General features: G+C 51.8%; 2 protein-coding genes across 17 annotated transcripts in view; one reads left to right on the top strand and one right to left on the bottom strand.

Annotated features, from left to right (window-relative positions):
- The window catches only part of LOC126958166 (40S ribosomal protein SA-like), a 900761-nt gene that overhangs the window by 549291 nt on the left and 324982 nt on the right, over positions 1 to 26488 (top strand). The window lies entirely within an intron of this gene.
- Positions 1 to 26488, bottom strand: part of TLE3 (TLE family member 3, transcriptional corepressor) — a 50345-nt gene that overhangs the window by 8847 nt on the left and 15010 nt on the right. The window contains exons 5-13 of one of the 16 annotated variants that reach the window (XM_050796295.1): positions 19612 to 19674; positions 18036 to 18110; positions 9223 to 9424; positions 7701 to 7717; positions 3844 to 3963; positions 2732 to 2782; positions 1979 to 2131; positions 1474 to 1606; positions 783 to 967 (exon numbers count right to left, since the gene is read on the bottom strand). In XM_050796295.1, the coding sequence (XP_050652252.1) occupies positions 783 to 967; positions 1474 to 1606; positions 1979 to 2131; positions 2732 to 2782; positions 3844 to 3963; positions 7701 to 7717; positions 9223 to 9424; positions 18036 to 18110; positions 19612 to 19674 (999 nt within the window). Of the gene's footprint in view, positions 1 to 767; positions 968 to 1464; positions 1607 to 1978; positions 2132 to 2731; positions 2783 to 3843; positions 3964 to 7700; positions 7718 to 9222; positions 9428 to 18005; positions 18111 to 19611; positions 19675 to 26488 lie in introns of all 16 variants that reach the window. The other 15 variants (XM_050796287.1, XM_050796296.1, XM_050796293.1 and 12 more) reach the window with 15 other exon arrangements.

Genomic DNA, 26488 nt, shown 5'->3' on the forward strand with positions numbered 1-26488 from the left:
AGGTAAAAAGGAAAACTATCTCCTGAAAAAGGGCCCCTCTCTCTGCCAACCCTAACTCTTCTTTTTCTTTTTATTTTTTGAGATGGAGTCTTGCTCTGTTGCCCAAGCTGGAGTACAGTGGCGCAATCTTGGCTCACTGCAACCTCCGCCTCCCGGGTTCAAGGGATTATTCTGCCTCTACCTCCCGAATAGCGCCTGCCACCACACCCAGCTAATTTTTGTATTTTTAGTAGAGACAGGCTTTCACCATGTTGGCTGGCCAGGCTGGTCTCGATCTCCTGACCTCAGGTGATCCACCCGCCTTGGCCTCCCAAAGTACTGGGATTACTGAGCCACCATGCCAGGCCCCTAACTCTTATTATTCATTCACCACAATAGAAAGTCTTGTAACGACCAGTCCCATCTACGAGACCCCTGCTCCATGAACATCACCTGACTCGCCTGGGATTCCCACCCCCCAGAGCTGGGAAAGGCAGGGGCAGCCCCGTTTCGCAGACTGAAAGGGAAGCTGCCTTGCGTGAGGTCACAGGGCAGTTCGTAGGCCAGTGGGGGATGGAACCCAGGTCTGCTGGCCCCAAAGCGTGTGCCCTTCCAGCTAAGTCTCAATTGTTTCCGATACACGTTCTCCCCACAGGGTCAGCTGCCTGGCCTCGAGACCCTGAGGGGCCCCCAGGCCCCCTTTGGCATGTGGAGAGCACCCCTCCAACCCCCACCAGCTCCCCACACCGCGCCCAGTCCCCAAGAAAGGAGCCAAAAGGTCTACGTACAGCTCCAAAGCTCACCATTGGCGATCGGCCGTAGGCAGCGGCTGCAGCGGCGGCGGCGGCACTCATCTGGGGTGGGATGTTGTGCAGGCTGGCGTAGGCGCCAGGACTGGTGAGGGAGCCGTTCATCTCGTGGTGGCTCATCATGGCGAAGGGCGCTGCATAGGAGCTGGTGATGGAGATGGGCGTGCGCAGAGCTGAGGCTGCGAGGGGGTGAGCATCAGGGAGGTGGGCCTTAGGGGGATTGGGACATGGCCACGGCCGCCTCACCCAGCAATAACCCTCCCTGCATTCTCAAGCTGCCTGCTCCAAGCAGTCCCCTCAGACTGAACCCACCCAACTGGGATCCCTGCCTTCAGAGCCAAAGAAACTTAGAGCTTGGCAGATGCACCCACCTGTTTTTACAGAGCAGGATATGGAGGCCCAAACAGGCTTGCATAGAGCCTCACTGGACTAATGACAGGGGTGGGAACAGATCTTGGGAGCCCTGACCTGTCTGATGCTGTTTTTATATGTCTGGCCCAGCAGGGGCCCCAGAAGCCTTGGTGTTACCTCCTCCTCAAATCTGACTATGAAGTCCCCAAGGGCAGGCCCTGGGAGACACTGCCTGTGCTCTATCCCATGGGTGTGTGTGACCCCTGCCCTGGCCAGGGGCAGACCCCCTCCCCCCAATCAGATCAACCCAGCCCATGGTGCCTACCCATTATACCTATCGGGTCCATGCCCGGAGGTTTACCCGGCATCGACCTGAGCCCTGGGGTCGTGCTGGTGCCTGGAGTTGGGGCGTCGTTCCTTGGGGTTGGTGTGTTGGACTTGAGCCCAGGGGTAGAGGATTTGTCGTTCTGAAGAGGGGAGATGCACAACAAGGGAGGCCATGAGGCTTCCATTCTCCTAGGAGCCGGGCACAACTGGTGCCAGTCCCAACATGAAGCCCAGAGCCAGCCCCGTAGGAAGCTTCTGCCGAACAGCCTCTCAATCCTTACCCAACCTTGTTTGGCAGGGACTGGGGTGATCACTCCCATTTTACAGATGTAGCAACCAAGGCTCAGAAAATGTTAACTCATTAGCACAGGCCCAGCAGGCACAGGAGGTAAACCTGGGCCAATCACCCATCCAGCTTCTTCCACTCCACCCCTCTGCCCGCCAATTGGCACCATCCCAGCTCTGGTCCCTGCTGCTCCCTTTCCACTCCCTTCCACCCAGACCCCACATACATGACCAAGGTCTTTGGTCTTGGAGGAAGGTGTGCTACTGGAAGAGGCCACCGAGGCGGGGCTGGTGGGCGCATCCTTTTTCAGGCTACGGGCCTTATCCAGCCCATTTTCAGGAGGGGAGTGTGCCGGGCTGACCCGGGGCGTTGCGGGGTCCTGAAAACACAAGCGATGCAGAGATGCACTGAAAGCAACAGCCAGCCTTGAGGCTTCCCTGCTCTGGGAGTGAGAAGGGAAAGGGCATGGGTGTGGGAAGAAGAGCTTGGCTCAAAGACTGGGGGTCCCACAGTGAGGGGAAACTAACTCTTAACCATCTGGTCCGACTGAGGCCTGGGGAGGGTGGAAGGGTGATCTGCCCAATGTCAAACACAAGTTCAGGACTTCAATCAGCCTGCCTGGGTTTGGCCGAGTGTAGATGCTCTCCAGCTCCTCCTCCTCAGGCCCCTGAGGCTGAGCCCCTGGGGGGGATGGAGGATCACTCACGGGGAATAGAAGATGGCCCCTATCTGGGATCTTTGGGGGTCTCTCTCTGGAGACGCATTGCAGGAGGCCCTCCGGGCCCATAAATGCCTGGACACCATGCAGCAAAGCCCTGCCCTGCTCCTCTTGGCCCCCTGAGACCTCAAGACTGGAGGCCTTGTCTCCCTGCTCAGGCTGCCAGCAATATTAGAACAGACAGAACAGATCCCACCCTGGGGAGGAACAATCCCAAACCATCCCCAACCAAGAGCCCCCTTCAACCGGGCCTGCCCATACCTCATTGGAAACATCCACCACCAGATCATCACTCTTGTCCCCATCACTGTCCTGCAACCAAGAGAGAAGCCAAATGGTAAGAGGCCACACTTTCCCCACCCCTGACCGGGCCCAAACCACCCTATCCTTCTACTGGCCAGGACCTGACGCCAGGCCAAACTCCAAAGTCCATGCTTTCTACTCCAGCCCTGCCCTTCCACAGGCTCCACTCCAGCTCAACACGGTCCCCCTGTGAGGCTGTCCCCTACCCCAGCCCCTAGGTTACTCCACTCCTGTGCCCACTGGGCAGCCACACTGACACCCACCCCATCATAACAGTTCTAAGCCCCTGCCCCCACAGCCTGCCCTTCTGCTTCTCTCTGAAGCCAGAACCTTCTTCCCAGCTGGTTTTACAATCACCATCCTTCACAGTCAGTGTGCTGCTCTCACCTGGTCATTCCCCCCGCTCCGTGTGGGATAGTGACTTGCCTTCTCTCCCAGAAACACAGCTGAGTGCCCTTTGGGTGTGCAATGTGCCCGAAGCCACACAGCAGCCATGTAGCTGAAGAGGGCTGGGTGCAAGACTGCAGAGGCCCTGATCATATCCTCCCCTTCCCTCTGTCCCAGCTCTCAGCCCTGCACAGCCTGGCACAGGGGAAACACAACAGCCATGCTTCCACTAGGGTCTCATGTGCCGGGGGCCTCCCATTAAAAGGCTAATGAAAGACATGACTGGGTGGCCAAGTGAGTGCGTGCCTGGGGCTGACTGAGAGGACTGTAGGGTCCACATTTTGTGGGGCATCGGGAGCAGCTCCTTAGAGCCAAGTGGGATTCTGGCAGCACCGTGACAGCAGCATGGGTTTGTTGGCCCATCTGTGGGAAGAGACCCCATGAAGGCCAGGACGACCTCCCCGTCCACCTTTGCCCTGGAGTGGCTCACATACTCACAGTGTGTGAACTTCACCCCAGCCCCGTCCCCACCCTGCCCTCCTCAATGGGGCCGCCTATTGCCACCTGTGCTGCTCTGACTCCCTGCCAGCCATAAGAGGACCCTGGCCATAGCTTGGGCCCTGCAGACACCCCCTGCCCTCCCCAACAGAAAGCCCAGTGGCGCCACGGCCCCTCGGACGTACGTATCGGCTCAAGCTGTCCTTCTCCTCCGCCTTCCGCTTCTTGGCTTCCATGCTGTAGTCTGCAGAGCCCCGGTGCTTTTCACTGGCCCGGAGGCTTTCCGAGGGTGACACAGAGTTATTCTGGAAGGAAGAAGAGGGTTTGGGGTTAAAACTTTCTGCTGTGTGTAACAACTCGCACATCCACACACTGCTAAGTGCAGGTGACAGGGAGGTCAGAGGAGGGAAGAGAAGCTGAGCTCCTCTCTGCCCTGCAGATCGTGGCTCCATCAGAGCCTTGCCAGGGAAGCCTTCCCCACTCCCCAGACTGCGTTCCCGGGGAGATGCCCTGGGAGCACCCCCAATTCTCTTTTGCAGCTCCGCACTGCTATTAAATAATTAACCCCGCAGTGAGCCGTCTGCCTTCTGGCCTGTGAGACTACGCTCCGTGAGGGCGAGGGTCACCTGGGTCTCGTTCACCACCCATCTCGAGCCTGCCGCACTCATTTGCTCAAAGGACGGGTAAGTGGAATTTGCACTGAGTCTTGTAAGATGGATCTGAGCTGACAGGTGGGGGCCATGAGCAATACTTCATTTGCTGAGCCCAATAGGAATGGGGAGATTGACAGGGAAGGAGGGTGTCAGGCAGCCACCAACTTCCCAGTGGAGATGAGCAGCCGAGCGTTCGGTGTGAACACCCCCGCCTCCATGGCAAGGCTGTCAGCACTCTGGAGAAACACCAGGGTTGTGAAAAAACAAAAATGCCACGTCATGAAGCCTTCCTCTCTGACAGAGACAGGAAAAGGCGCAAGGGCAGGGACAGTCACCGCCTCTGTAGCCATTACCAAGTGGAGACCCTGAGAGGTTGGCGAATGTGCCCAAGCTCCCCTAGCAGAAGGTGGCACAAAGGGAACCCCAAATTTTCGTGAGTTCTCCCTCAACTATAAAGCAAATGAGGATGAGAAGCCTTTGGGATGGGAGGCCTGGGAAGAGGGAAGATGATGGAGCAGTCCTGGGGGTTGATAGTGGTCAGAAATCACCATGTGGCTGTTACCACCGAGCTGGGGAGCAGGGAGGGAAGTGCTACTGGCAAGGGCACCTGCCAGCAAACCTCTGTGTCCAGAGAATAACATCAGGACCAACGCCCCTCTACAATATTGGTGAAGTTTACTCCTTCCTAAGAGCCCAAACTTTACCTTCACCCACCCACCAATTTCCAAGCAGCTGCCCTGGGTCAGGTCTGGTGCTGCAGGCCAGGAGTGGCAGAATGAACGAGACACAATCCTGGTCCTCCAAAGCAGCTATGGTCCAGCTATGATGGAGCTGGAAGAAAAGGACAGGCCATCCCCAGTCCCAGTCCCCATGCAACACAGGAGGTCACATGGAGACACAGAGGGACATCTGTTCAGAAGAGAAGAGCATCAGAGGGCAAGTGGAATGAGGCTTCACTTCTCCACTTTCTCAGAGGCCAAGGGTGGCTCAGGGGTAAGGGCCACTTGGAGGGAACAGAGCTGGGCAGTATTCGGTGGGAAGAGTGCGGCAACCAGCCTCAGAACTTAATTTCCTTTCCTAAGCCGGTTTCTGGGCAGCCCTTCCCTGCCAAGTTTCTGCCTGAAGCAAATTAAAATGGCAGAGTTATCAAGCCTTGAAGAAAAAATGGAGGTTATAATGGAACTGCAGCTCAACCTTCCCCACAGCCGTGCAGGAGCGGCGGCGATGCGCGCACAGCCGCAATTCAATTAGCTGCTGCAATCGCCGGCAGAAAAATCACCGTCATTTCATTTCATTTCCTCTGACGGTGGCGGCCACCCTGTGCTAAGCAGAAATGCTTCCAGCCCCTCGCACTGGCTGCCCCTTGCAGGCGGGCGGGCAGGAGAGGGGGCGTGCGGCTGCTCGTGTTTCTCCTTGCAACCCGGTGCTCGGCTCGGGAGAACAGCGAGCTCTTTCTTCTCATGCAGTCAGGCTGAAAACCCTCGCCGCTACCGGAGAGTCATGTCAGGCATTTAGCGGCATCGATCCAGCCCGCCTCTGGCTGGCAGGCGGCCAAAAAACTAAGTATTTTTTATTGCTTCGGCTAGGCAAGGAAATATGAATGAAGCTACCTCTAATTGGACTCCAGACTAACCCCTCTGGGACAGCTTCCAGCCCGTCCCCCATCCCCCCTCCCACTCTGACACAGCCTTGTCCTTCCTGCCGTAGGCCTCATCTGTTGACAACCTGGTTTCCAAAGCCTGATTATTTCAGTCTACACCGCCCCTGACACCGTCACCACACCACATGCCATGCGCACAGCCTCAGCCCTGAGCTACCCACTGCTGCCTCTGCCCAGCATCTTGATTCATTCCCATTGGAGTTTCCTGTGGCCCATGTGTGCCATGCCTGAACCTCAGTGAGCATGGTAAAGAGCCCAGCTCTTGAGGGTTCCCAGAGAGGGTCTTTTAGCAGAAAACTTTCACAGATGGGGCACAAAGCCAGAAGCCAATAGGGATGAGGATGAGGTAAAGACTCACGCTCTTTAGAGAGTGCTGGCCTTCCCACTCCCCCACCAGTTCCACTGCAGTGGGTCCCTGATAGCCAAGCAGGAATTATTCCCATGGTATAGATAAGGAAACTGAGGCTCTGAGAGGCCAAGGGAACTACGCAGGGTCTCATAAAGCTGGGACGACCTCAGTCTTAATCCAGTCCTCCTTCTATCTAGGCAAACTGCCTCTCCAAAAATGCCACTGTTAGAGGATCAGTACGGAGGCAGTGAACATGGATTTTCAGCTTCAATGACTCCTCTTTTAGGTACCTAGCCATTCCTCAGCCCAAATGTGGTCCTGGATTCCTGAGCATGTAGGCAGGGCAAGAGGCGACGCCAGCCTCACTGCCAATGGGAGGTTTAAAAAGTCAGCCTGGGTTGGGGGAGGGCCAGGAAGGGAAGGAGGGTTGGACTGGAGAGAGTTGCCCAAGGAAGCTGCTGTCTAGATGGTTAGTTAACTGCCTGACCTTCCAAGTCCTACTTAACACGAGGTAATAACCAAAGCCATCCTAACAGATTAGATGGCCCCAGATACAAGGACGGCGATGAGGAATAAAATAGCTTTGCTAATCGCTGGAGGATTTTTTTTATCCAGACTCCACTGCGCTTATTCAGAAGGCTTATTCACTTGAAACAGAACCTCGGAGCCTCAGTGTGATCAGAAAGATTTACAACAAATCTCAGAGCTGGCAGACACGCAGGCGGCCTGGCCTTAATGCTCGCCTGCTAGCACTTTCTTAAATCGAGTGAAAGCCCAGAGCAGGGAGAAACTGCAGGCGTTTGAAGGGAATGAGGTGGATGCAAGATGATACAGAGGCATCCTAGCTGGGGGGTGGGTAAGAACCTTGGCCCTCAACATGGGACACCTCGGTCCTTAGACCTGGGTTTAGCCCAGAGACTCTACAAAGCCCCTTGCAATGGAAGACCCAGGGCTAGTCAGCTGACCTCTCAGAGTATCACCTCTCATATGAAAGGGAGTTAGAGCTCATTTAGCCCAAGCTCTTCATTTGACAAATGGCAGACCTAAAGCCTGGGGAGATGAAGGGCTTCCACAACTGAAGGTCACTCTCAACAGGTGACGACAGCAGCTCCCATTTTATTACAGTAACTACCCCTCACCCTGCCACTACCACCACTGGCTCTGGACTAAGACACCAGCACTGAAACCAGGTCTCCTAGCTCGGCAAGAGTAAACAAACAACAAAACCCCCCGTTTCAACCCACAGAGCAGAACCGGGAACCCGGAAGCCAGCTTTGGACACCAACTGACTGGTCTCAGGCCCACGATTCTGGGAGCCCCAAGTCCCACCTCCTCCCAGCACCCAAACACCCCTCCGGCTTCCAGAGTGCCAACACTTACCGCACTGGATTCTCTCTCTTTGGGGAAGGAAGGCCAGGACAGGAGGAAGGTCAGGCACCCCGAGACAAAAACACAAAAAAGAAAGGAAAAAGGTCAGTCTAAGTCCAGCTGGCTTTTGTGATTTGCTAGTGCACTGGTTTTAAAATGGGCAGAAGGCCTGGATCGCTGTCTCCGTGGATCAGCCAAGGCAGGGCCATTAGGTGGCGTTTCTCGGTTTGGAAATTCGCCACCCAAATTCCAGTGCTGCCCCCACCCCTCCAGTCCCCAGGGTGGGGAAGGGAGGCCTTTGACCCAGTTCTCCCTGTTATGCCAAAGGGCACCAAGTTTACTCTTTAGCAGACTAGGGGTCTTAAGACCACAAGCTTGGGAAGGATCATGCCATACAAAATACCAGCAGGACCTGGGAGTTAAGAACTTTATTGTAAAAATAAAAAGGAATTTAGGAGTGGTTTCTTTAATTTTGTTTTTGAAATTAACACCATTCTCTGATTCTTTGTCAGGATGCCCCTAAAAGCTGAAGCCTCTGATAACTTTCCCAGCTAAGCACTAGCTCCCCAGTTCTCCTGTCTGCTGTGGAGAGGCCCCTCTTCCTCTGCCAAAAGGACCATCCCACTGTAAGACAAAAAAATGTAGCCTCAGTTCTCGGGACCGGCTACCACCCTGTGGCCTGGGCCAAGGCAGGATGGTGACATTCCAGGTCCCTAGTGCTCAGAAGGTGTTGGCTACGTGCCCTGGTAAACACCGTATCTAAGGGCAGAGTGCATTTGGCACCAGTTTTTGAAAAGAGCCTCCCAGGGAGCCAGGCGTTTCTCTTTTCTGATCCAATGAACCACTCTTGAGACCACGCTCGGTGCAGCTTCCTGGGTCCTCATGGTCAGGGCTCACAGAGGGTCAGGGAACAAGTTCTGACTCCAAGTCAATGTGATCTCTTGCTGGGGTGTGCACTACCCCCACGTACAGGCAGCCAGCTAACAAACCTTTACCTGAGCACTGACTGTGCACCTTTCCCAGGTTTCTGCATTGGTGAGATGTAGATGTAAGGAAAACACCCAAGAACTTGGCCCTGTGCTAGGGAACTAATGATCATGGTAAGCACAAGACATTTTCCAGGGGTAGAATGTAAGAGGACAGTAACAAGGACTCAGCCTTGGCTTCCCAACTCTTGAACTCTTATGAGAACTTGAAAAAGGCCCCTAGTCTGACCAGGAAGGCATCCTGAAGGGGTGGACTGGGGCTGGGCCCTGAAGGCCAGGCATAGGTGTCGTAGGAAGATGGGAGGGAGCTCCAGATGAACAGACAGGGTTTTCAGGACAGGGAGTTCCTACACCAAGGATTAGGAACAGGTGCATGGGATGCGGATGGCGCTGGCTTCCATGCACCAAGTATTCAACAGATGGCTCCAAATCCTTGGTAACTCTTGGTCCTAGGGTGACAGCACTTGCTGGGTCCACTCACTGTGAGGCCTATGAGTGCCCATGCCCAGCCTTGCCCCACCCCACCCTCTGCCCCAGCCCAGCCGCACCTCTGTGATCGAGTTCATGGTGGTTCTTCTCATCCTTCACCGTCAGATGGGCCTGGCTGCCCAGGGCGCCCAATGCCAGCAGCCCGGAGCTGCTCCCTGTCACTGGGGGTATTCCTGGAGGCTGGAGACCTGACGGGTGGGGTGGCAACTGGACCGGGGGGCCGTGTGTGGCATGGGAGAGGTGCTGCGCCTGGAGCTGCTGCTGCTGCAATGAAGTCGGTGGTGAGTACAGCTGAGCTGGGGAGGGCAGGGGAGGCGTGGCCACCTCAGGAGGGAGGGAGGGAGGGAGTGGCTCTTCCCATTCCTCTTGCTCCTTCATTGGGTGGGTGGTAGGGGGAAGCACCCCCAAAACCTTTGCCCCCAGCTCAGTCCACATGAATGTCTCGCTGAAGGAAGTCTGTTAATAGACTGCAATGTAAAGATTTAGGTCTTCAAGCACCCCCCAACCCGTTGTACCCCAGTTTCAGGAAGAATTTCTCAATGTTTGTTTCCAAGCCTGAGATAAATAATGCATGCATCAAAAAACCACAGAGTCACGGGGTTCCCTCTGAGTAGAGAGGGATCCATTTTTAAGCTCGCAGCCCTGGCAGTGTTTGCTCATGCATACATGCCTTCAGCATTAGCTGCCGGCAGCTCCCACCCTGAGGCTGGACTCTGGGGAAGGCTCCTTATTTCTTAGGAACTCCAAGCCTGCCTTACAGAGCAGGGGCAGGACAGGTCATCACAGCAAAGGCCCCAGAGCCAGATGAGCTGGAGGCCAGTGGAATGAGAGCTAACGTCACCGGACATCAGTGGAGAACGGGGTAACTGGAAGAGTGGAGGCTTTGGAACTAGACAGACCAGGATTGGAATCCCAGGTCTGGCACTTCCTAGCTGTGTGGCCTGGGGCAGGTTACCTCAAGTCTTGGACCTCAAATTTCCTCATCTGTAAAAGGGGAAAGCAGCAGACCCCAGAGGATTATTGTAAGATAATGTTTGCAGCAGCTCACGGCACACAGCTACTAAGCCTCATGGCAGCAGCTAATATTTACAATGAGTTTAAAATGGATTCCTGAACCCTTCTAAAAACTTGCCATGCAGCAAGTCAGTATTACCAACAACAACAATGCAATTCTCTCTGTCTCCTCCCCAGTCAAGGATTCGGCTGCCCTGGCTCCAGAGGCCCAGCTTCCCTACTCAACACTAGCCTCAGGGGCTTCTCTTTCCTCTCCCTTTGCCACACCCAACTTCTTCTCCACTACTGCAAGGGAAGTTAGGTATGCTGGTATTCACCTATGCACACATCTTTCTTCTCAACTTGTGCAAGAGAAGAAAACTAACACTTACTGGATGCCTGAATGAATGCCTGGGCACCTTCCAACCACCTGGCAAGGGAGGGGTTGTGCCCATTTAATAGATGCTTAGGGGGCTGGAGTAGGTAGCTAGTAATTGGCCAAATCCCACCACTAGTAAATCTGTCAACCACCACCCCTCACCCTAAGAATGTTCGTTCCTAACAAGATCCCCAAAGCAAGAGGGGTTGGCGGAGAGTGCCATACAGAATAGATCTGAGAAGCTTCCAGATCTCACGCCTTACTAAGGGAGCTCGCCTGTCCATATGAGATGGTTTTCTGGCAACTGTGAACAGATAACAGAACACAGCGAAGGCCCACGGCTCCGGCAGGAGGAGGCAGTAAGTATTTCAGGTGATGGATAAAGGGCCCCACTCTCCCCCAGCTAAGCTGCAAACTGCCACCTGGCCTCATCCCAAAGTTAATGGCAGCCACAGTAGCCATGGCTCTCCTGGCCCCAGAGGGCTCCCTTTGTCAGTTCTGGGTGAAAGGCGGGCACTGCAGCCGTCGCTCAAAGCTGTCAGAGCACTTCTGTGACTTCTGCTGCTAGGCAGTTCACGTGCACTGTCCCAGGGTGGTCCGACCCCACATCTGCACTGAGACACTATGGCTGACACAAAGCTATGGGGCCGCTGGAGCCAGCATCACAGAGTCCAATGCGGAGATCCAACCCCTCCCAGCTAAGAAACTCCAGCTCCTCTAGGATGGGAGCTTGCTCTGAGCTCCTCCACTTTTTCTTTTTTAAGAAAATGTAATTTTTTATATCTCATTACAAAACTAATACATGCTCATTTTAAGAAAATACTAAAAACAAGTAGACGTTAAAAAGTTTTTTTAATTACCCTTCAATCCTACCCTTGGAAGATTCTACTATTAAATCTGCCTAGGTTTTTATTTATGAAAATCTACACATTTCAAATGTATTTTTATAGAAATGAACTCTTGTGAACCATACCGCTATACAGCTTGATTTTAATTTAGGAATGTTTTGAAGAAATTTTCTTGACCTTTTTAATGGCTACCTAGTATTCCCTGGTGTGGTTGGACAATACAACTTTATCTGGATACCTGGTTTTAAAGTGAGTCTCCAGTAGGGCCCCTTTGTTTAGACCAATTGTTAGTAGGCCTGTTAATTCTGCTGGTGGTAACTATTTAGTAAAATCCCAGAAAGCAAGGGCTGAGGTATTTAAGCCGCATTTTATAGTGCAGAGCCAATAAGATCCCTCGAGGAAGAGACAAGGAAGAGGAGGGGAAGGAAGGCTTCAAAGAAGTAGCTTTGCTGCCTGTAGACACAGCTAACTCCTTTCACGAACAAGTCTGTTTCTAGAGAAAATGTGCATTGAACATTTGTACCCAAGGAAAGATGGAGTTGAATAGCTCCACGCACCCTGACTCTTATCTTACCAGGAAAGGTCTCTTCTCCTACCCAACCCTCTAGGCTCAGCTTTGCCCAGTTCAAAGGCTGTCTCCTCTGGATGCCCTCCCACCTCAGGTTAGAATGGATTTCTCTGTTCTACAAGCTCTAACGGCTCAGACAATGGAGCCAGGCAGAATAAGGCGGACTTCCAGCTCTATCCTTTATCAGCTATGAGTCCTTGGACAAGTCAGCCGACCTCTCTGTGTCGTGCAAGGATCACATGTGTAACTACAGGTAAAAGCGGAGTAGGTGCTCAGTCTTAGCAAATGGACAGACCCCAGGTGAAAACTGTTTCTTTTGCCTTTGTGCACTGCTTGGCAACCTGTGAGTTCCAGAAACAGAAACTGTGTCTTCTCCATCCTAGCACCTCTAACAGTGCCTAGCATATTTGCTTAGTACATGCCTTCTAAGTAAATTAGTGAATATTTTGGAAAAGGTGTATGAAGAGGCTGAGAAATGATGTCCACAGGTGCCAACCGCCTCTCAGCTCCACGCCTTCCCTCCAAGGCCAGTTAGATGCAGCCAGAACAGTTAGTTGGGACAGGAAGCATCAATGGGGTCATGAGGTGTCCTGCTTGCCCAAAACATGAACCAGAGAACCAACGTCAGAAACTTGGAACAGAGGCAGCAGCGGCTGTTTGGCAGGCAGTGGCTTTCAAAGCTGTTAAGCTTCCGAGGCTGAGAGGCTGGTTTTCTGCCTTAGTGTTGTCAGGTAAGAGCGTCCTCTTTGCAAAAGAGAAAAAGAATCTCCCATGCAAACTGAAGCGTTCCTCATTTCCGAGTGCAAGAGCAACCTGCTGCAAAGAGCCAGAAACTCCCTCGAGGTCTCCTTGGGGTGGTTTGAAGGCACAGCGAGGACCGGCCCAGCAGACTCTGGGAAGCAGGGGCAGGAGAGCCAAACTCCAAGGCTCCTTCCTCAGTGCGAGAGCAGATGCCAGGGCTTGTCAGATGGAGGGTCTGCTAACAACAATCTTGGGTACAACAGAAAGTGAAACGAAGATTTTTCCCTGACAGGTCTGGGGGCCAGCGGGCAACGCCCCACCTGACCCCTGTCCCTATCACAGCTCAGCACCTCCGCAGGCAGGCGGGCACAGCTGTCCTCAGGCTGTATTCCTATCCCCTGCAACACGTCTGTTGGCTTCAGAGCACAATGTGCTCAAACACAGTGATGTCTGAGTGGGAGGCTGATACTGTTTGCAACTGGGTAGCTTTCCCCATGGCAGAGAAATGGAATCAATTCCACCATCAGAGAATGCCTGTCTCCAGCTTATACCATTCCTTCCAATATGGGAACTTCTCCATCCACAATATGAAAGGAAGTCAATAATTCCCTCTTGCACCCCTAACCCCAAAGAGGGGCTAGGAGCCTGGAACCAAGCCCATGCATGGGCATTCACTTTTCCCTCCTTGAACATTTCCTGCCAGAGCATAAACAGGACAACGAACATGTACTCCACAAAAGTGATAAGCGCCTGTGGCCTGGCTCAGAAGGTGCGGTCACTTCCAGGAGAGGCTGAAGGGAAGATCTTGCTTGCAGAGTACGTGTAACTGGATTACGCACATCACGCCTTAGGCCTTCGCTAGGTAACTTAATGCTGTGTTTCTCAGGTTCACAATTTGGGTTGAACTTAGTTAGTGAAGCTGTCTAAGCATTTCCAGAGCCAAGACACACCAAGGGCTCCCACCAGAGGAGGCAAAGACGGAGTCCTGACTGCATAGAATGAACACTTCTGCTCTCCAAGGACAGCGAGAACAGCTCCAGGCCCCCAACTGCTCCTTCTCTTTCACATCACTCAGTGGGCACCATAGCTCCGTGCGCATTGAGCTTCTGGGGTTGGTAATAGCTTTTAGTGCTCACAACAACCCTTATGATCCCCACTTCAGAGATGGCGAACGGGCTCGAGAGGCTGAACAGCTTCATGAAGCCAGCAGCAACCAGAGCCCAGACTCAAACTCGGCGTTACCCCCCTCCACCACAGCTGCCTGGCTGAAAGACGGATCCTAAGGCACATTCTCTTGGCCATCCTTTCTCTCATACAAAATTCAGTCAATTGAATGCAGCTCATCCACATCTTGGAGCGAATGCAAGAACCTTAGGTATGGCTTCAAAATATCCTGTGTATTCTGTGACAAGCTACAACCTCTCTCTTCCTCCCCTCCCTCCCACTTAAAAAAAAAAAAAATCAAGTCAATGCTCTGTGACATCTCCCCTACTATTAATTTCCAAGGGAATGAAGACCAAATTGTCAGTGCGTAAGCAGACGAGACCTCCTCCACTTTCCAGTCCCAAGACCTTGAGCCATGATACAGCAATTTTAAAAAGAAGGTTCCAGAAATGGGTGATACATCAGCTCACAGGGTCTTAAATCTGCCTGGGAAAGACAGATGTTGCCTTCTGCAAGTTGCTGACCAAGGGTCAAATTTCCCTCCTCGTGCTCAGGAATCTTGTCCTTCTAAAGCCCCTCCTGTTAATTTTATCCAAGAAGCATGTAAAAGAAACAGGGCTACTGTAACCAAGTCTCGCCAGGCCCCAGCTAGAAGACAGACAGTCTTCTTCCTCTCTTCCCTTGGTGGACACCTGAGTTCCCTGTGGTCCAGCAGGGAGTGGGTAGGCTTGGCTCGAGAACCCAGTTCCCTGTATCTGTTTTTCCTTCCCCTTTTCACACACACCATCCTGACCTTGGATCCTGCCCTTTCTCACCAGGAAGGAAGACCCCAGGAATACTCTAATCCTCATGATAAATATGCCACTGGATACCTCCCAGCCCATGCCAGAGGCCTCTGATACTCTCTTTGAGTTGAGCTGAGCCACGACCTCAGAATCTTTCAACTCCACGAGCAAGAAAGCCACTAAACAAGTAGGGCAGATGGAAAAACGGAGGCTTGGAGGAACAAAGCGACTTGCCCAAAGCCCTCCTCTAAGTCCAAGACCAGGGTCTCCTTCCGGAGCAGCAAATCCAACAGTGCAGTGGGGGTAGCCACTGGAAGCTGCCAAGAGCCTCCTGAGACCCTCTTTCTCCTGCCCTTTCCTGCTGGGGCCAGGACGCCTGCCCTTTTGCTCAGCCGGTGGCTCTGCATCCCCTGTTATCCTTCTTCACCTCGCTTCCCAGAGGCAGCTCAGCTGCAGGCTCGCTCTCTGCTCTCCTCGAGGAGGAGATAAAGAACGCCCTGACTAGATTAGCAGCCTCCTTCGCTGGAGTGCAGTCAAGCACGGCTCCCCAGCGCGAGCACGCCTCGGCTGTCCGTAATTCCTGCCTTGTGAGGCTCTGTCAGGCGCAGCGATTAGACGGCTGCCTGCTTAATGACAGGGTGATGGCTGCATTCACTCAGAGCTGGAGAAGCAATTACCTTGAAAATGGGGGTCACAGGCCCCACTCGTTGGCTTTAATTGAATTCCAATGTCTGCCTCGAGCTGCCTCGACCTAACTTGTAGCTTCCTAAATACTACTTAAAGGAAGTACAGCTAATCCAAGCAGTGCTTCTCTCCCAATTTTACTCCTTTCTTAAAACTTAAAAAAAAATTATTTTCATAACAGGATTTTAATCCCAGCACTTTGGGAGGCCGAGACAGGCAGATCATGAGGTCAGGAGATCGAGACCATCCTGGCTAACACGGTGAAACCCCGTCTCTACTAAGAAATACAAAAACCTAGCTGGGCGAGGTGGCGAGCGCCTGTAGTCCCAGCTACTTGGGAGGCTGAGGCAGGAGAATGGCGTAAACCCGGGAGGCGGAGCTTGCAGTGAGCTGAGATCCGGCCACTGCACTCCAGCCTGGGCGACAGAGCAAGACTCCGTCTCAAAAAAAAAAAAAGGATTTTAATCCCAAAGAGGGAGGGAGGCAGAGGGGGAGAGGGGACCCTGCTGTGGCCACTGCAGGGTAGGAGGAGTTGGCCTGGAAACCTCAAGGAGATAGTTGGAAACAGGATAGGGGTGAGGAGCTGGAAGAGAAGTGTCAGAAAACAGAATTCACAAGGTATGTCCTACTCCTGCAGTCCCCTGCTACCACTAGCAGAAGAACCACCAAGCTGAGAGCTGGTCACTGAGACAGATGACACAAGCCACCCTCCAGGGCTGCACCAGAGTCAGGGGAAGAGTCATGGGCTGCGAGTCAGCCACCTGGGCCTCTGGCCTGGCTTTGCTCCTAAACATCATAATCACCACCCCTCTCGGTAAAACCAGGGCATTGAGCTAGATCAGAGGTTCTTAACCAAGGGCTATTTTGCCTCCTACAAATATTTGGCAACATCTAGAGATGTTCTGGGGTGTCACAAGTGTCGGGGGTGTTATTGATATCTAGTGGCTACAGGCCAAGGATGCTGCTGACCATCCTACAATGCACAGGATGGCAAAGAATGATCTGGCCCCAAATTTCAACAGTGTCAAGGTTGACGATTCCTGGGCTAGATGATCTCTGATGATACTTCAAACATTAAAATATCATGATTTCTCCTCTTGGGGTGCTGCCTTCCAGCACTGAACACTTCTTCACGTTCCAGTTTTAAGATTCCTCTCTGCCCATTCCACACAGTAGGCCAGGATTCAAACCAGGCCAGTGCTTGCAACCCCCACCCGCCCAAGCAGCAATGAGAAGTGTCCCTATGGGCTCAGCCCAGAAGGGCAAACCCACTGGGCTACCTTCACCAAAGGACTCTGCAACCATCACGGGTCCTGACAGCGTGATGGAGGGGTCGGTGCCCGTAAGTGTCATTCTGTGATTCCAGCCTCCCAGCATTCCTGGTAGGAGTCAGGAGTGCCCAAAGAGATGAGCCGGTGTACATTCTCCCTTTACAGATACAGGAACTGAGGCCCAAGGAAGAGAAGGGACTTGCCAAAGGTCACATGGGGGAACAACTATGACTAAAACACAGACCTCCAGGTTTCTGCCCCAGGCAGAAAAGTCAAGAGTTATCATGTATCCCATCAAGCAGAGGAAAATTCTGGGGCCTTAGTTCCACCTTGAAATAGTGACTTCCCATAAGAACAGAAAGAGGAAAGAAGACCAACCAGGTTCCCAGAATGTTAGAGTTGAATCAGTCTACTGCTTCCCAAGCCTAACTACACTTTAGAATGATTTAAAAATCATTAGGAACACAGATTTCCAGTCCGATCACCAGACCTATGGAAAAGACCTCTGGTGCAAGTGCCCCTGAATCTGTACTGTCCAGAAGCTCCTCCGTGGACTGGGAAGCAGTGATCCCGTCCACCCGCTTCATTTTAGAGATGAAAGGTGGACAGGTACACCCCAAGGGTAAGAGCCTTGCCCAAAGTCACACTTAAAAGACTCTTCTTCCTCAGGTGCTTATCTTAAATGTCACTAGCCTCACACCAAAGCAGCAAGTAGGAGAAAGATGCCACTTGAACCTAAGAAATGCATTAAAGATACAAGCCAGGTAGACCTAGCTTCCCCTTTCCACTAAGGGGCCAATCCGGAAGTGGGCCTCACAGAGCACTCTTGGGTATGTCTTCCTGTGTAAAGGGGAGATGGGACTTCTAGAAAGTCAGGAAAACTGGTCTAGGCTCCCCAGCTGGAGTTCACAAGCGTACGTGATGAATGCTCAGCCAGGCAGCTTCGCACATGGGACAGCAAGACGTAAACCCAAATTCCACAGCACGATGCACATCAACAGTACAGCAGAGACTGTTCTGATCCCAGCGGCCAAAGAAGGGCAGACTTCTGCCAGGGAGGAGGCAGACAGGCACCGGGGTAAGTGTGAGGAGGTGGCCAGGTACTGGCCAGTTGGCCTGGCCTTGAAGGTGACCCTAGGCCCCCACCCTCCTCAATGGCAAGGACACCAAAAGCCAGTGGAAGATGAGGCAGATGGCTGAAGAGGTGGATTTGAGGCATGCCTGGCTCCCCTTTAGTTTGAGGCCTAGGAGGCAACTGGGAGTCAATAGGGAAACAGTCCCACAGGGGTCCAAGCCCTTGGGGTGTTTGTAGAAGCCGGAGCCCTGGGGCTGCCATTCTTTGAGGCCAGCTAAGGTCAGGGTCAATCTCTGGTTATGATAAATGAGAGGAATAAAAGGGCTATACACACGGTAAGAGGCAGATTGGGGAGTCCACGTACCCCGATGATGGCGTTCAGCTCCGTCATGGTGACCTGCTTGGCGCGTTCCACTGCCTGCGCCACCTGCTGCTGGTGCTGGAGGGAAGAGGGTGTGCGTTAGATGCAGCCACTCTCCTGGACAGAGGAGGTGACGGACTGTGCAGCACTGGCAGGGACTCTCGGAGAGGCCCAGAGCAGACAGAGGAGCCCCACTGAACAGGCATAGGACACAAGCAGCGGGGAGGGTGACAGGCGATTTTCCTTTCTCTTTTAGACCTTTGTCAATGAGCATGTATTAGTTTTGTAATTGAAACTTCTTTTTAAGTTCTAAAATAAAGACGCATGCCAAAAGATGGCTATTAGTCAATCATACACACACAAATTTTTTCATGCAATTTGCGTATGAGCTGGATATCAGATGGTATTACAGGATGATTATTAGTTTTCTAAACACGGTAACAATACTGTAATCATGAAGGACGGTATCCCTGTTTTTAGGAGATGCAGTTATAGTTTTAGTGGTGAATTGTCAGAATATCTGCAATTTACACTCAAAGGATTTGGGGAAAAAGTGTATCTACATATACCTTCCCCGTATCTGTTTAAATAGAGAGAAAACAAAGTATGTTTCCAGATAAACAGATAAAGAAAGAAAAAGTGGTAAAATAAACCCTAACTTAAACCACGGACTTTGAGTGATGATGTGTCAATGTAGATTCATCAGTTTCAACAAATGTACTACTCTGGTGAGGATGTTGATAGTTGGGGAGGATATGGGAAATCTCTGTGAAGCTAAAACTGCTCTTAAAAAAATAAAGTCTATTTTAAAAAGTGGTTGCATTAATTCCCTTTGGCCTTGAGGTAGTACCAGCCACATACACAGCTTTCTCCCCTACTGGGCTGCAAGCTCTGAGGGCATTGTCGTATCTGATTCTTACATATTAATTCAATCATTTATTGGTCACCACTCTGTGTCCAAGACCCAGGAGTCCGTGATGGAGCTGACATGGTCCCAGCCACTGAGTGGGAGTAGAGGGCAGGGCCTGCCCTGGCTGGAGTGAAATCGGGACAGAAACAGAGCCTGCTAAAGTCGGCCCATCTGTCTGGTCGGCACCAGGGGACTTCTTTGGAGGCATTTATCTCAAATCAGGCACTGGTCCAGCCGCTGTCCCAAATGGAGGTCCCTTGGAAGGCAGGCTTAGAAGGTGGCATGACCACCTGGTCATGCTCCCAGCAAGGACACTCTGTACCAGGAACTAAGGTCCCCTTTGGGCTGGGGATGCTAGTTTGGATGGGAAAGAGGCACCCACTGCCCACTGATGGTTAGGTCGCACGCCAGAACCCCCATCTCTGGACTCAGGCAATGGTAGAGAAACAATTCTATCAGAAGAAGGAGCAAATGGTCTCTCTGATACGGCCCCCTGCCTTCAGACTGGCCGGAGAAGGCTCTGGAAATCTCCAGGTTGTCAGCTCAGTCAGTATGAATGGACAGGGGCTGAGGCTGGGGCTAGGGCTGGGGCTCAGGCTCCAGTGAGACCCCACCAGCCACTGGGCTGATTTGGAAAGAAAAGGAAGAAATAATAAAAGAAGGTCTTACCTCTTGTGACAGGAAAGGCATGATCTGTGCTAAAATTGTATTCAGTCTCTTCGCAATCTCCGTCTGCAAAGGCAAGGAGACCACATGAAGCTCAGGCAAATAAATTAAGTCACTGAAATGTCACAGACAAGTGGAAATGCAAACTCCCCCCCAAACCACAGCCCCTCTCCACGGGGCTCCATCCTTTCTGCCCTCAGTCTGCCTCCTGCCAGGAGGCTCTAGCTAAATCCACAGCATGAAGCAATCTCTTTCAACTCCCTCACAGCCAGGCTGCCTACATTTTGGGGAGCTCCAATTTCCATCAGAGGTGGTATATATGTCTGGATCAGAATATAGTTTGCATCCTCTGGATGGAATCCCTAATTAAAGCAAAATGAAATAAAAATCACCCCCAACAACCCAGCAAAATCCATTATAAGAGTGAAACACAGTTTAGTGAGAGAGGAACTGCTCTGCCCGCTGGTGCCCAGTGCCAACAGGACACGAGCTCTGAGACAAATGGGACAGAGCTGATAAGTGGTCCTATGTGGCAAAGGGTTCCCTGGGACTAGCCTCTCCCTCACCAAGATCAATCCATACCCCATATATATGCTACCAGCCTAAAATCCTACCATTAAACCTTCTTTTTTTTTTTTTTTTTTCCAGTGAAACACGGTCTCACTGTCACCCAGGCTGGTGTGCAGTGGTACGCTTTTGGCTCACTGCGGCCTCGACTTCCTGGGCTCAAGTGATTCTCTCACCTCAGCCTCCCAAATATCTGGGACTACAGGTGCACCGCCATGCCCAGCTAATTTTTGTATTTTTGTAGAGACTGGGTTTTGCCATGTTGTCCAGGCTGGTTTCAAACTCCTGGGCTCAAGTGATCTGCCCACCTTGGCCTCCCAAAGTGCTGGGACTACAGGCATGAGCCACCGCACCCGGCCAACACTTCATTTTTTAGGATACAGCATTGCCTTGTCTAAGAAGCTGCTCAGAGACGTAATTCATTAGATCCCTAATCCCTCACAGAAGTCAATCTTAGAAACGCAGATCAATTCTCTGCCTCATCTCCCAACACCCCAGAAAAGACTGCATTTAGAAAGTCAACAGTTTCCACCAGCATCCTATGTAAACTTTAGATCTCAGATCAAGAGTGGTGCTATAAGGGTTAACTGAGTCCAGATAGAAAGGCCTAGAACCACTGACAGATGACTCTCAGAATTGCTTTTCTTATCTCATTCTGAATCCTGAGCCGGCCAGGACTAAGGTCCCAAAGCTGGCTTCAAAGCTCTCATCAGCACATAGCAATCTTTCAGAGACAAAACCATGACAACAGCCTTTAAAAATCTGTGAGTATCTGCATGTCAAATGATTCTGGATGAGAAATCCTTGTGCACTTAAAATAAAAACAATCTGAAGGCGCACAAATAGACCCTGGACTTCAGGAGAATTCCTGGGGCTAACACCCTCCACCCCCTCCACCCTCGGCCACTAAAGAGGACATCTCTGGTTTGTGGAAAGGCAAGCCATCAACTAAAGAGCCTTATGGGCTTTTGCAGGCCTGCGTGCTGGGCTGCCAGCCATGGTGGCAGGGCTCGCCAACCTACAGAGCCTGTCCGCTACAGTGGGGGATCCTGGTGGGGAGAGGATCAGGAATCACTGCTGTCAGCTTTCTGCCTGGAACACTCCAGCTCCTCAGGAACAGAGTCAGTGTTTCCCAGCCGGCACCACTGTTGGCATTTGGGGAGAGACAATTCCTGTGATGAAGGACTGTCACTCACATCCCAGGCCAACTGTGTCAACAACGGCCCCCACTTCCGAACTGCCCAGCTCAGACCCACTGGGACTTCACATTGACACATGTGTGGGGCACTCTAGCCAGGACACCATACATCAGGCTTCCTCAAACGCCATGCTATTGACATCTGAGGTTAGATAATTCACTGCTGTGTAGAGCTGTTCTGTGCACTGTAGGGCTTTTAACAGCATCCCTGGCTTCTCCGCCTCCTAGACACCCGTCATTCATACTCTAAGGAACCCAGGAGGATTACTAAATAATCATTATATAAATTATTAATCTAGTTAAGTGGGAAGAACTCTCCCAAACAGAGTCCTTCCTCACTCTGCTTATTTTTTCCCCACCTAAATCAACTGATAGTAGGAATGGGGTTCAATGAAGCAAAAAAGTCCGGGTTGGATAGGGCAGGAGTTCTAGAAACAAGCATAGGCTGCACCTCACTCCAAACCTGCACAGAGTAACAAGTTCGCTCACCTTTGAGTTCACATGCCAAATAAGAATAGAAAGATATGTAAAAATAAAAAGCAAACAAAAGTAAACAAAAGAAACCAACCTGACTGTTCAGGAAGCTCACAGGTCCAAGGCCCGTTATCTCAAACAATGATAGAGCAGTGCCTGGCACACAGTAAGTGCTCCATAAATGTTTGGCCCAACGAATAGTATCACTGGCATCTACGCATTTATTGAGACTTCATATTGCAGTGACCCCTGGCTGTGGATCTGGGCCTGCCCCAGCGTGGGCAGCATCCGTGGGAGGGGCCGTGGTGGATGGAGTGTTGACATACAACTGGCTGGTGGGTAGCCAGTGGCCCAAGCCCTTCACCAATGGTGTGGAGCGGCACCTCCAAGCCAGGCCAATCGCAAGCCACCTAGATGGGTCTCTGGCCACTGCCCCTCCCCATGGCCAGGAAGGCAGGGGGCAAGTTCAGAACATCCCCAGTCACTCTGGCCTCCTCAGCAACTATTAACTTTCACAGTCTCTGGGAGGGCAGGGTGATTATAAAAAGGTTCTGACTGTGGCCTCCTTCCACTGGCAAACAGGCCAAGGGTCAGGGTCTTGGGAGTTGGCAAAAAAGAAAAGTAGCTGACCTTGCCCTTCCCCACACCCTTCAGCAAACACATGGCCAAAGGCTTCCCACAGGCAGGATCTTCCCATAGGGCTGGTCTGGAGCCCAGCTCACTCTGGTTATGAGGCCAAGGGGTCTCCCAGGATTTATGTAGCCATCTGGGCCACCAGGTGACCACAGCTGGGTGGCTCAGGCCAAGTTCTCTCTCATTCTCACCCCTCCACCCTTCTAAAGTAGTTCCTGCCTCCCAGCACCACAAGCAAGCATCAACTGAGGGCTATCACAACAACGCCACACAGATTCAGAACCTTCCACGAGCCTGGGGTAGTGGCGTTCAGGCTGTGTTTCCTGAGGCCCACGTTCCATGAAGAGAGGCCTCTCTGCATGGCAGGAAGGCCTTTGGCACGTCACAAGACAGGACTCTGTAGGGTTGAGGCAGACAGAGGGGAGGGGCTGGGTTTACGTTGGGAGAACCTCCTGGTTCATGGTAAAAGTTGTCCTAACATAAACCCAGCCCCTCCCTTGGGAAAGGGGTGTGAAGCAAGCACATCCCATCCCTCCCAGCTGTCACTGTGCCATCATCTCCTAGTACCCTCTTGGGGTCTCCCCACAAAGTAGAAGCAGGGATTGGTCCTCCCCCATCTCTACAAAGGCTGCCCTACCCTGAGAATGGGCTGTGTGTACTCTGCAGAGTCAAAGCATGAACAGGAAAGCTGTTTGCTCAACATTTTTAAGACATGTTTATTTTTTGGAGGGTGGCGCTTGGGGGAGGGGAAGTTCCTGGAAAGGAAAAGCTGGCTTAACAGAAGCCCTCCTAACAACAGTAATGGCCGCTGACATCGCCCACCCAACTTGCCATGTGTGCATCCACAATAACCCCACAGAGAAGGCGCTTGTCAACATCTCCACTTTTCAGATGGGGAAACTGATGCCCAGCCATTAAGTGACTTCACTAAATGACTTCTTACCAAGAAGCCGAATTTTGACATTTCAAGAGAGCTTAGAGAAATATTTTTAAAAGAAAAACCACCATTAAGGTTAATAATTGACAGCACTTCTGATTAGAACAGCTGTTAAAACAGCATTGGATCCAACTCAAACAAGCTCTAAACATCAGTTCCAAAAAAGGGGAAAAAAAATTGTTGAAGTGTGACTTCAACAATTGGGACAGGTCACAAATCACAAACTGGAACTCGATCATACGTTGGAAAATTCCTTTTGGCAACTCGGCACAATCCGTTGTTATCAATAAGGCGGCTGTAGTTTCCAGAGGCCGACCTCCATCCTTCCCTCCATCCCGGTCCCACAAAGCCACTGCTTTTGAGCCGGGTCTTCAGAAGCGAACCTGAGAGGTGGTGGGAGGTGGGAAGACGGCTCCCTTTGGAAAGCACTTTGGAAAAGGTGTTCAAGGAGGCTGGTGCCGCCTTTGAAAGTTTCTTTTCAAGTATGGTTCAAAGCAGGCGGCTTTGTTGGTGGAAAAACATTGTTCCTCAGAAGGGACTAATCTACTAGATACAGACAGAGAAGCAGTTCAGAGAAATGGGGACAGAGGTCCTGCTACATTCAGAATCTGCACTACCAACTGGGCGCTGCGAGTAACATCTGCCCTGCATCTCTGTCGAGATTGTTAGGCAAATAAATGACAGAAAACAAGATAGTGGGGGGCAAGGGTAATTTCCCAAAGAGCAATCTGTTCCATGCGTCTTAGTAGCTCCCATTTGCATGATCATCTCCTCATTAAAGCAGGACCTCTGAACATCTTGCTGTAAACCGAGGGTACTTGAGCATTCTAAAAGTCTATTTCTCTAACCACAGTCTAGTATTCACGTTTGCTGCTACTTCGGACTATCCTTGGCCCTTGACCCAAGACACTAAATTAAGGGAGATGGAGCCTGATCTTGATCTGTACCCCCCAGCAACCTCCTGCTCCTGGGCTTGCGGCACCCAGCCAGTCCTTGCCCTTATTTTTAATGTAGGTGACTGTGTTCAACACACAGTCGAGAGTGACTTCCACCAGAGGGTCTGTCTGCTAGTTAGTTTTAAACTGCCCTGTCCTGTGCACCTGTGGACTCTGAATGCACAATTCCTTTTAAACTCAGCCAAATAAGGGCAAGGAGAAGAGAAAGCTGCCCCTTTAAAGAATGTGGTATGCTCCAGTGCCACACAGAAATGAGCTGGCCTCTACCTCCAATTCTGCCCCCATTTAGTTGTGTGGCTTGGGGCAAATCACTTCCCTTCTCTGGGCATTAATTTTGCCGTCTGCAAAATGAAGGGATTAACTAGATAATGTATTAAGATCCAGGAGCGCTAACTTATAGAGTTTTAGAACCCTAAATATTCCCAAATTGCTGTGCAGCTTATAATTTCCTCCATAAAGATCCATAAAACAGAGCATCACGTGAATTTACAAAGGACCAGTGGAGAAGAGCCAAGCCACCTTGAGATGTGGATGGATGCTGGATGCTGGCTGCTGGCTGGGCAGCTGGCTGACCTGGGCTGGGTCCCAAGGACCAGCCTTCAGAGCACGAGCCATTCAAATTTGTCCATCAGCAAAACTGCGCTTCGCTGCGGAAGAGCCTCTAGGCAAGAACAATGATATCATATTTCTAAGTGTCAAGCCCCTACTGTGCAGTTTCTGTGATTCACAAGGGAAGACTGGTTGGTGAGGCTAAGACAACCAGGCCAGGGTTCTCCAAGTTGTTGCATTCAGTGGGAAGGAATTCCATGTCTGTTAGACAGGCAAGCGGCCATCCCATGCTACTAGGTGTTTAGTTACATTTGTGAAATGAGGATTTCTTCTTCGGAAAATCAGGGCAGTGTCATGCAAAGAGCATGGTACTGTGAGTCTAGAGACCGTTTGTGGATGTGCGTGAAAGATGAGATGAGGAAGGGACCTGCCCATTTGAAAGGTGAATTACATTGCAAAGCCATGGGGAAGTGATGATTTTCATCCCAGCAGGCCTCTGGGCCTCAGGTTACTCCTCTAGAAAATGCGTGTGTTTAGGGGTGTCGTCTCAGTCAGCTCTGAGGTTCTTAAATTTTAATCAGGTTTTACCTGGTTCTCTGACTGAGTCCTTGGGATTTGAAAACAGTCTGCTTCATCTCGAATTAAATCTCAGAGCTGCAGGGAGAGGCTGGGGTGGGAGGCTGTGCAGAAAGAGGTGGCCCTGGCCCCAACCTTCCCAGCAGCCTCCCAGCAGCCAGGCGCCAATCACCCAGATTCAGAACACCACGTCTGGGCATTTAACTTAAAATATCCCATTGCATTTCCTAGGCAATACTAAATGGATAGCCCCTGAATGATTTGACTAAAAGAGGATATTCCTTGCCAGGTAGTTTCTCCTTAGGCCGAGCTCAGAGAACACTGAAATAAAGCAAGCGGGTGTTTTATCAACAGAGGAAGAAATCCATGGGGGGCCGGGGGACAGCCAACAAAAGCTGGGATGGGGTTCCCAGGCCCTGTTCCATGCACGCCATGGGCTCTGAGAGGAAGCAGTGCTACAATATAAGAAGGGGAGGAGGGTCAACAAATGATCCATGCAGTAGCCTTGGGAAAGGTAGCCCCTCCCGCTACTGGAGGGGCTGGTGAAGGTTCACATCACAGATCACTCAATGATAGGTGAGCCTTCTTAAAGGCCCTTTTAGCACTGACATATTGATCAAATTATATATAACTACAACGCCATTAAATATTTATGCCCTCCGAGGAAGCCTGCTGAATTCTTTATGCAGGGAGGACTTGGTACAAGAAAGGCCCAGCCCCCTCAGCGTGACCCTGAGGATCTGTCTCCTCGGGGAGGGACAGGGATGCTGGCCTGGGCCAGCCTGTGAGGACACTCTGGGCACCAGCCCCTGTGCCCTCCACAGGCGGGTAAGGATGACAGTGAGGATCCAGGGCAGGGAGAAGGAAACGCACTCACTCTTCCCCAGCTAGGACCAACCAACGGCAAGGGACTCTGGGGTTGCTGAGGTTGGGACGACCCTTCTGCACACTTCCCTGAAAGGAATCCCACCTCCCCTTTTCTTCCAGGGG

This window comes from Macaca thibetana, chromosome 7 (genome assembly GCF_024542745.1).
Source record: "Macaca thibetana thibetana isolate TM-01 chromosome 7, ASM2454274v1, whole genome shotgun sequence".
Lineage (NCBI taxonomy): Eukaryota > Metazoa > Chordata > Mammalia > Primates > Cercopithecidae > Macaca > Macaca thibetana.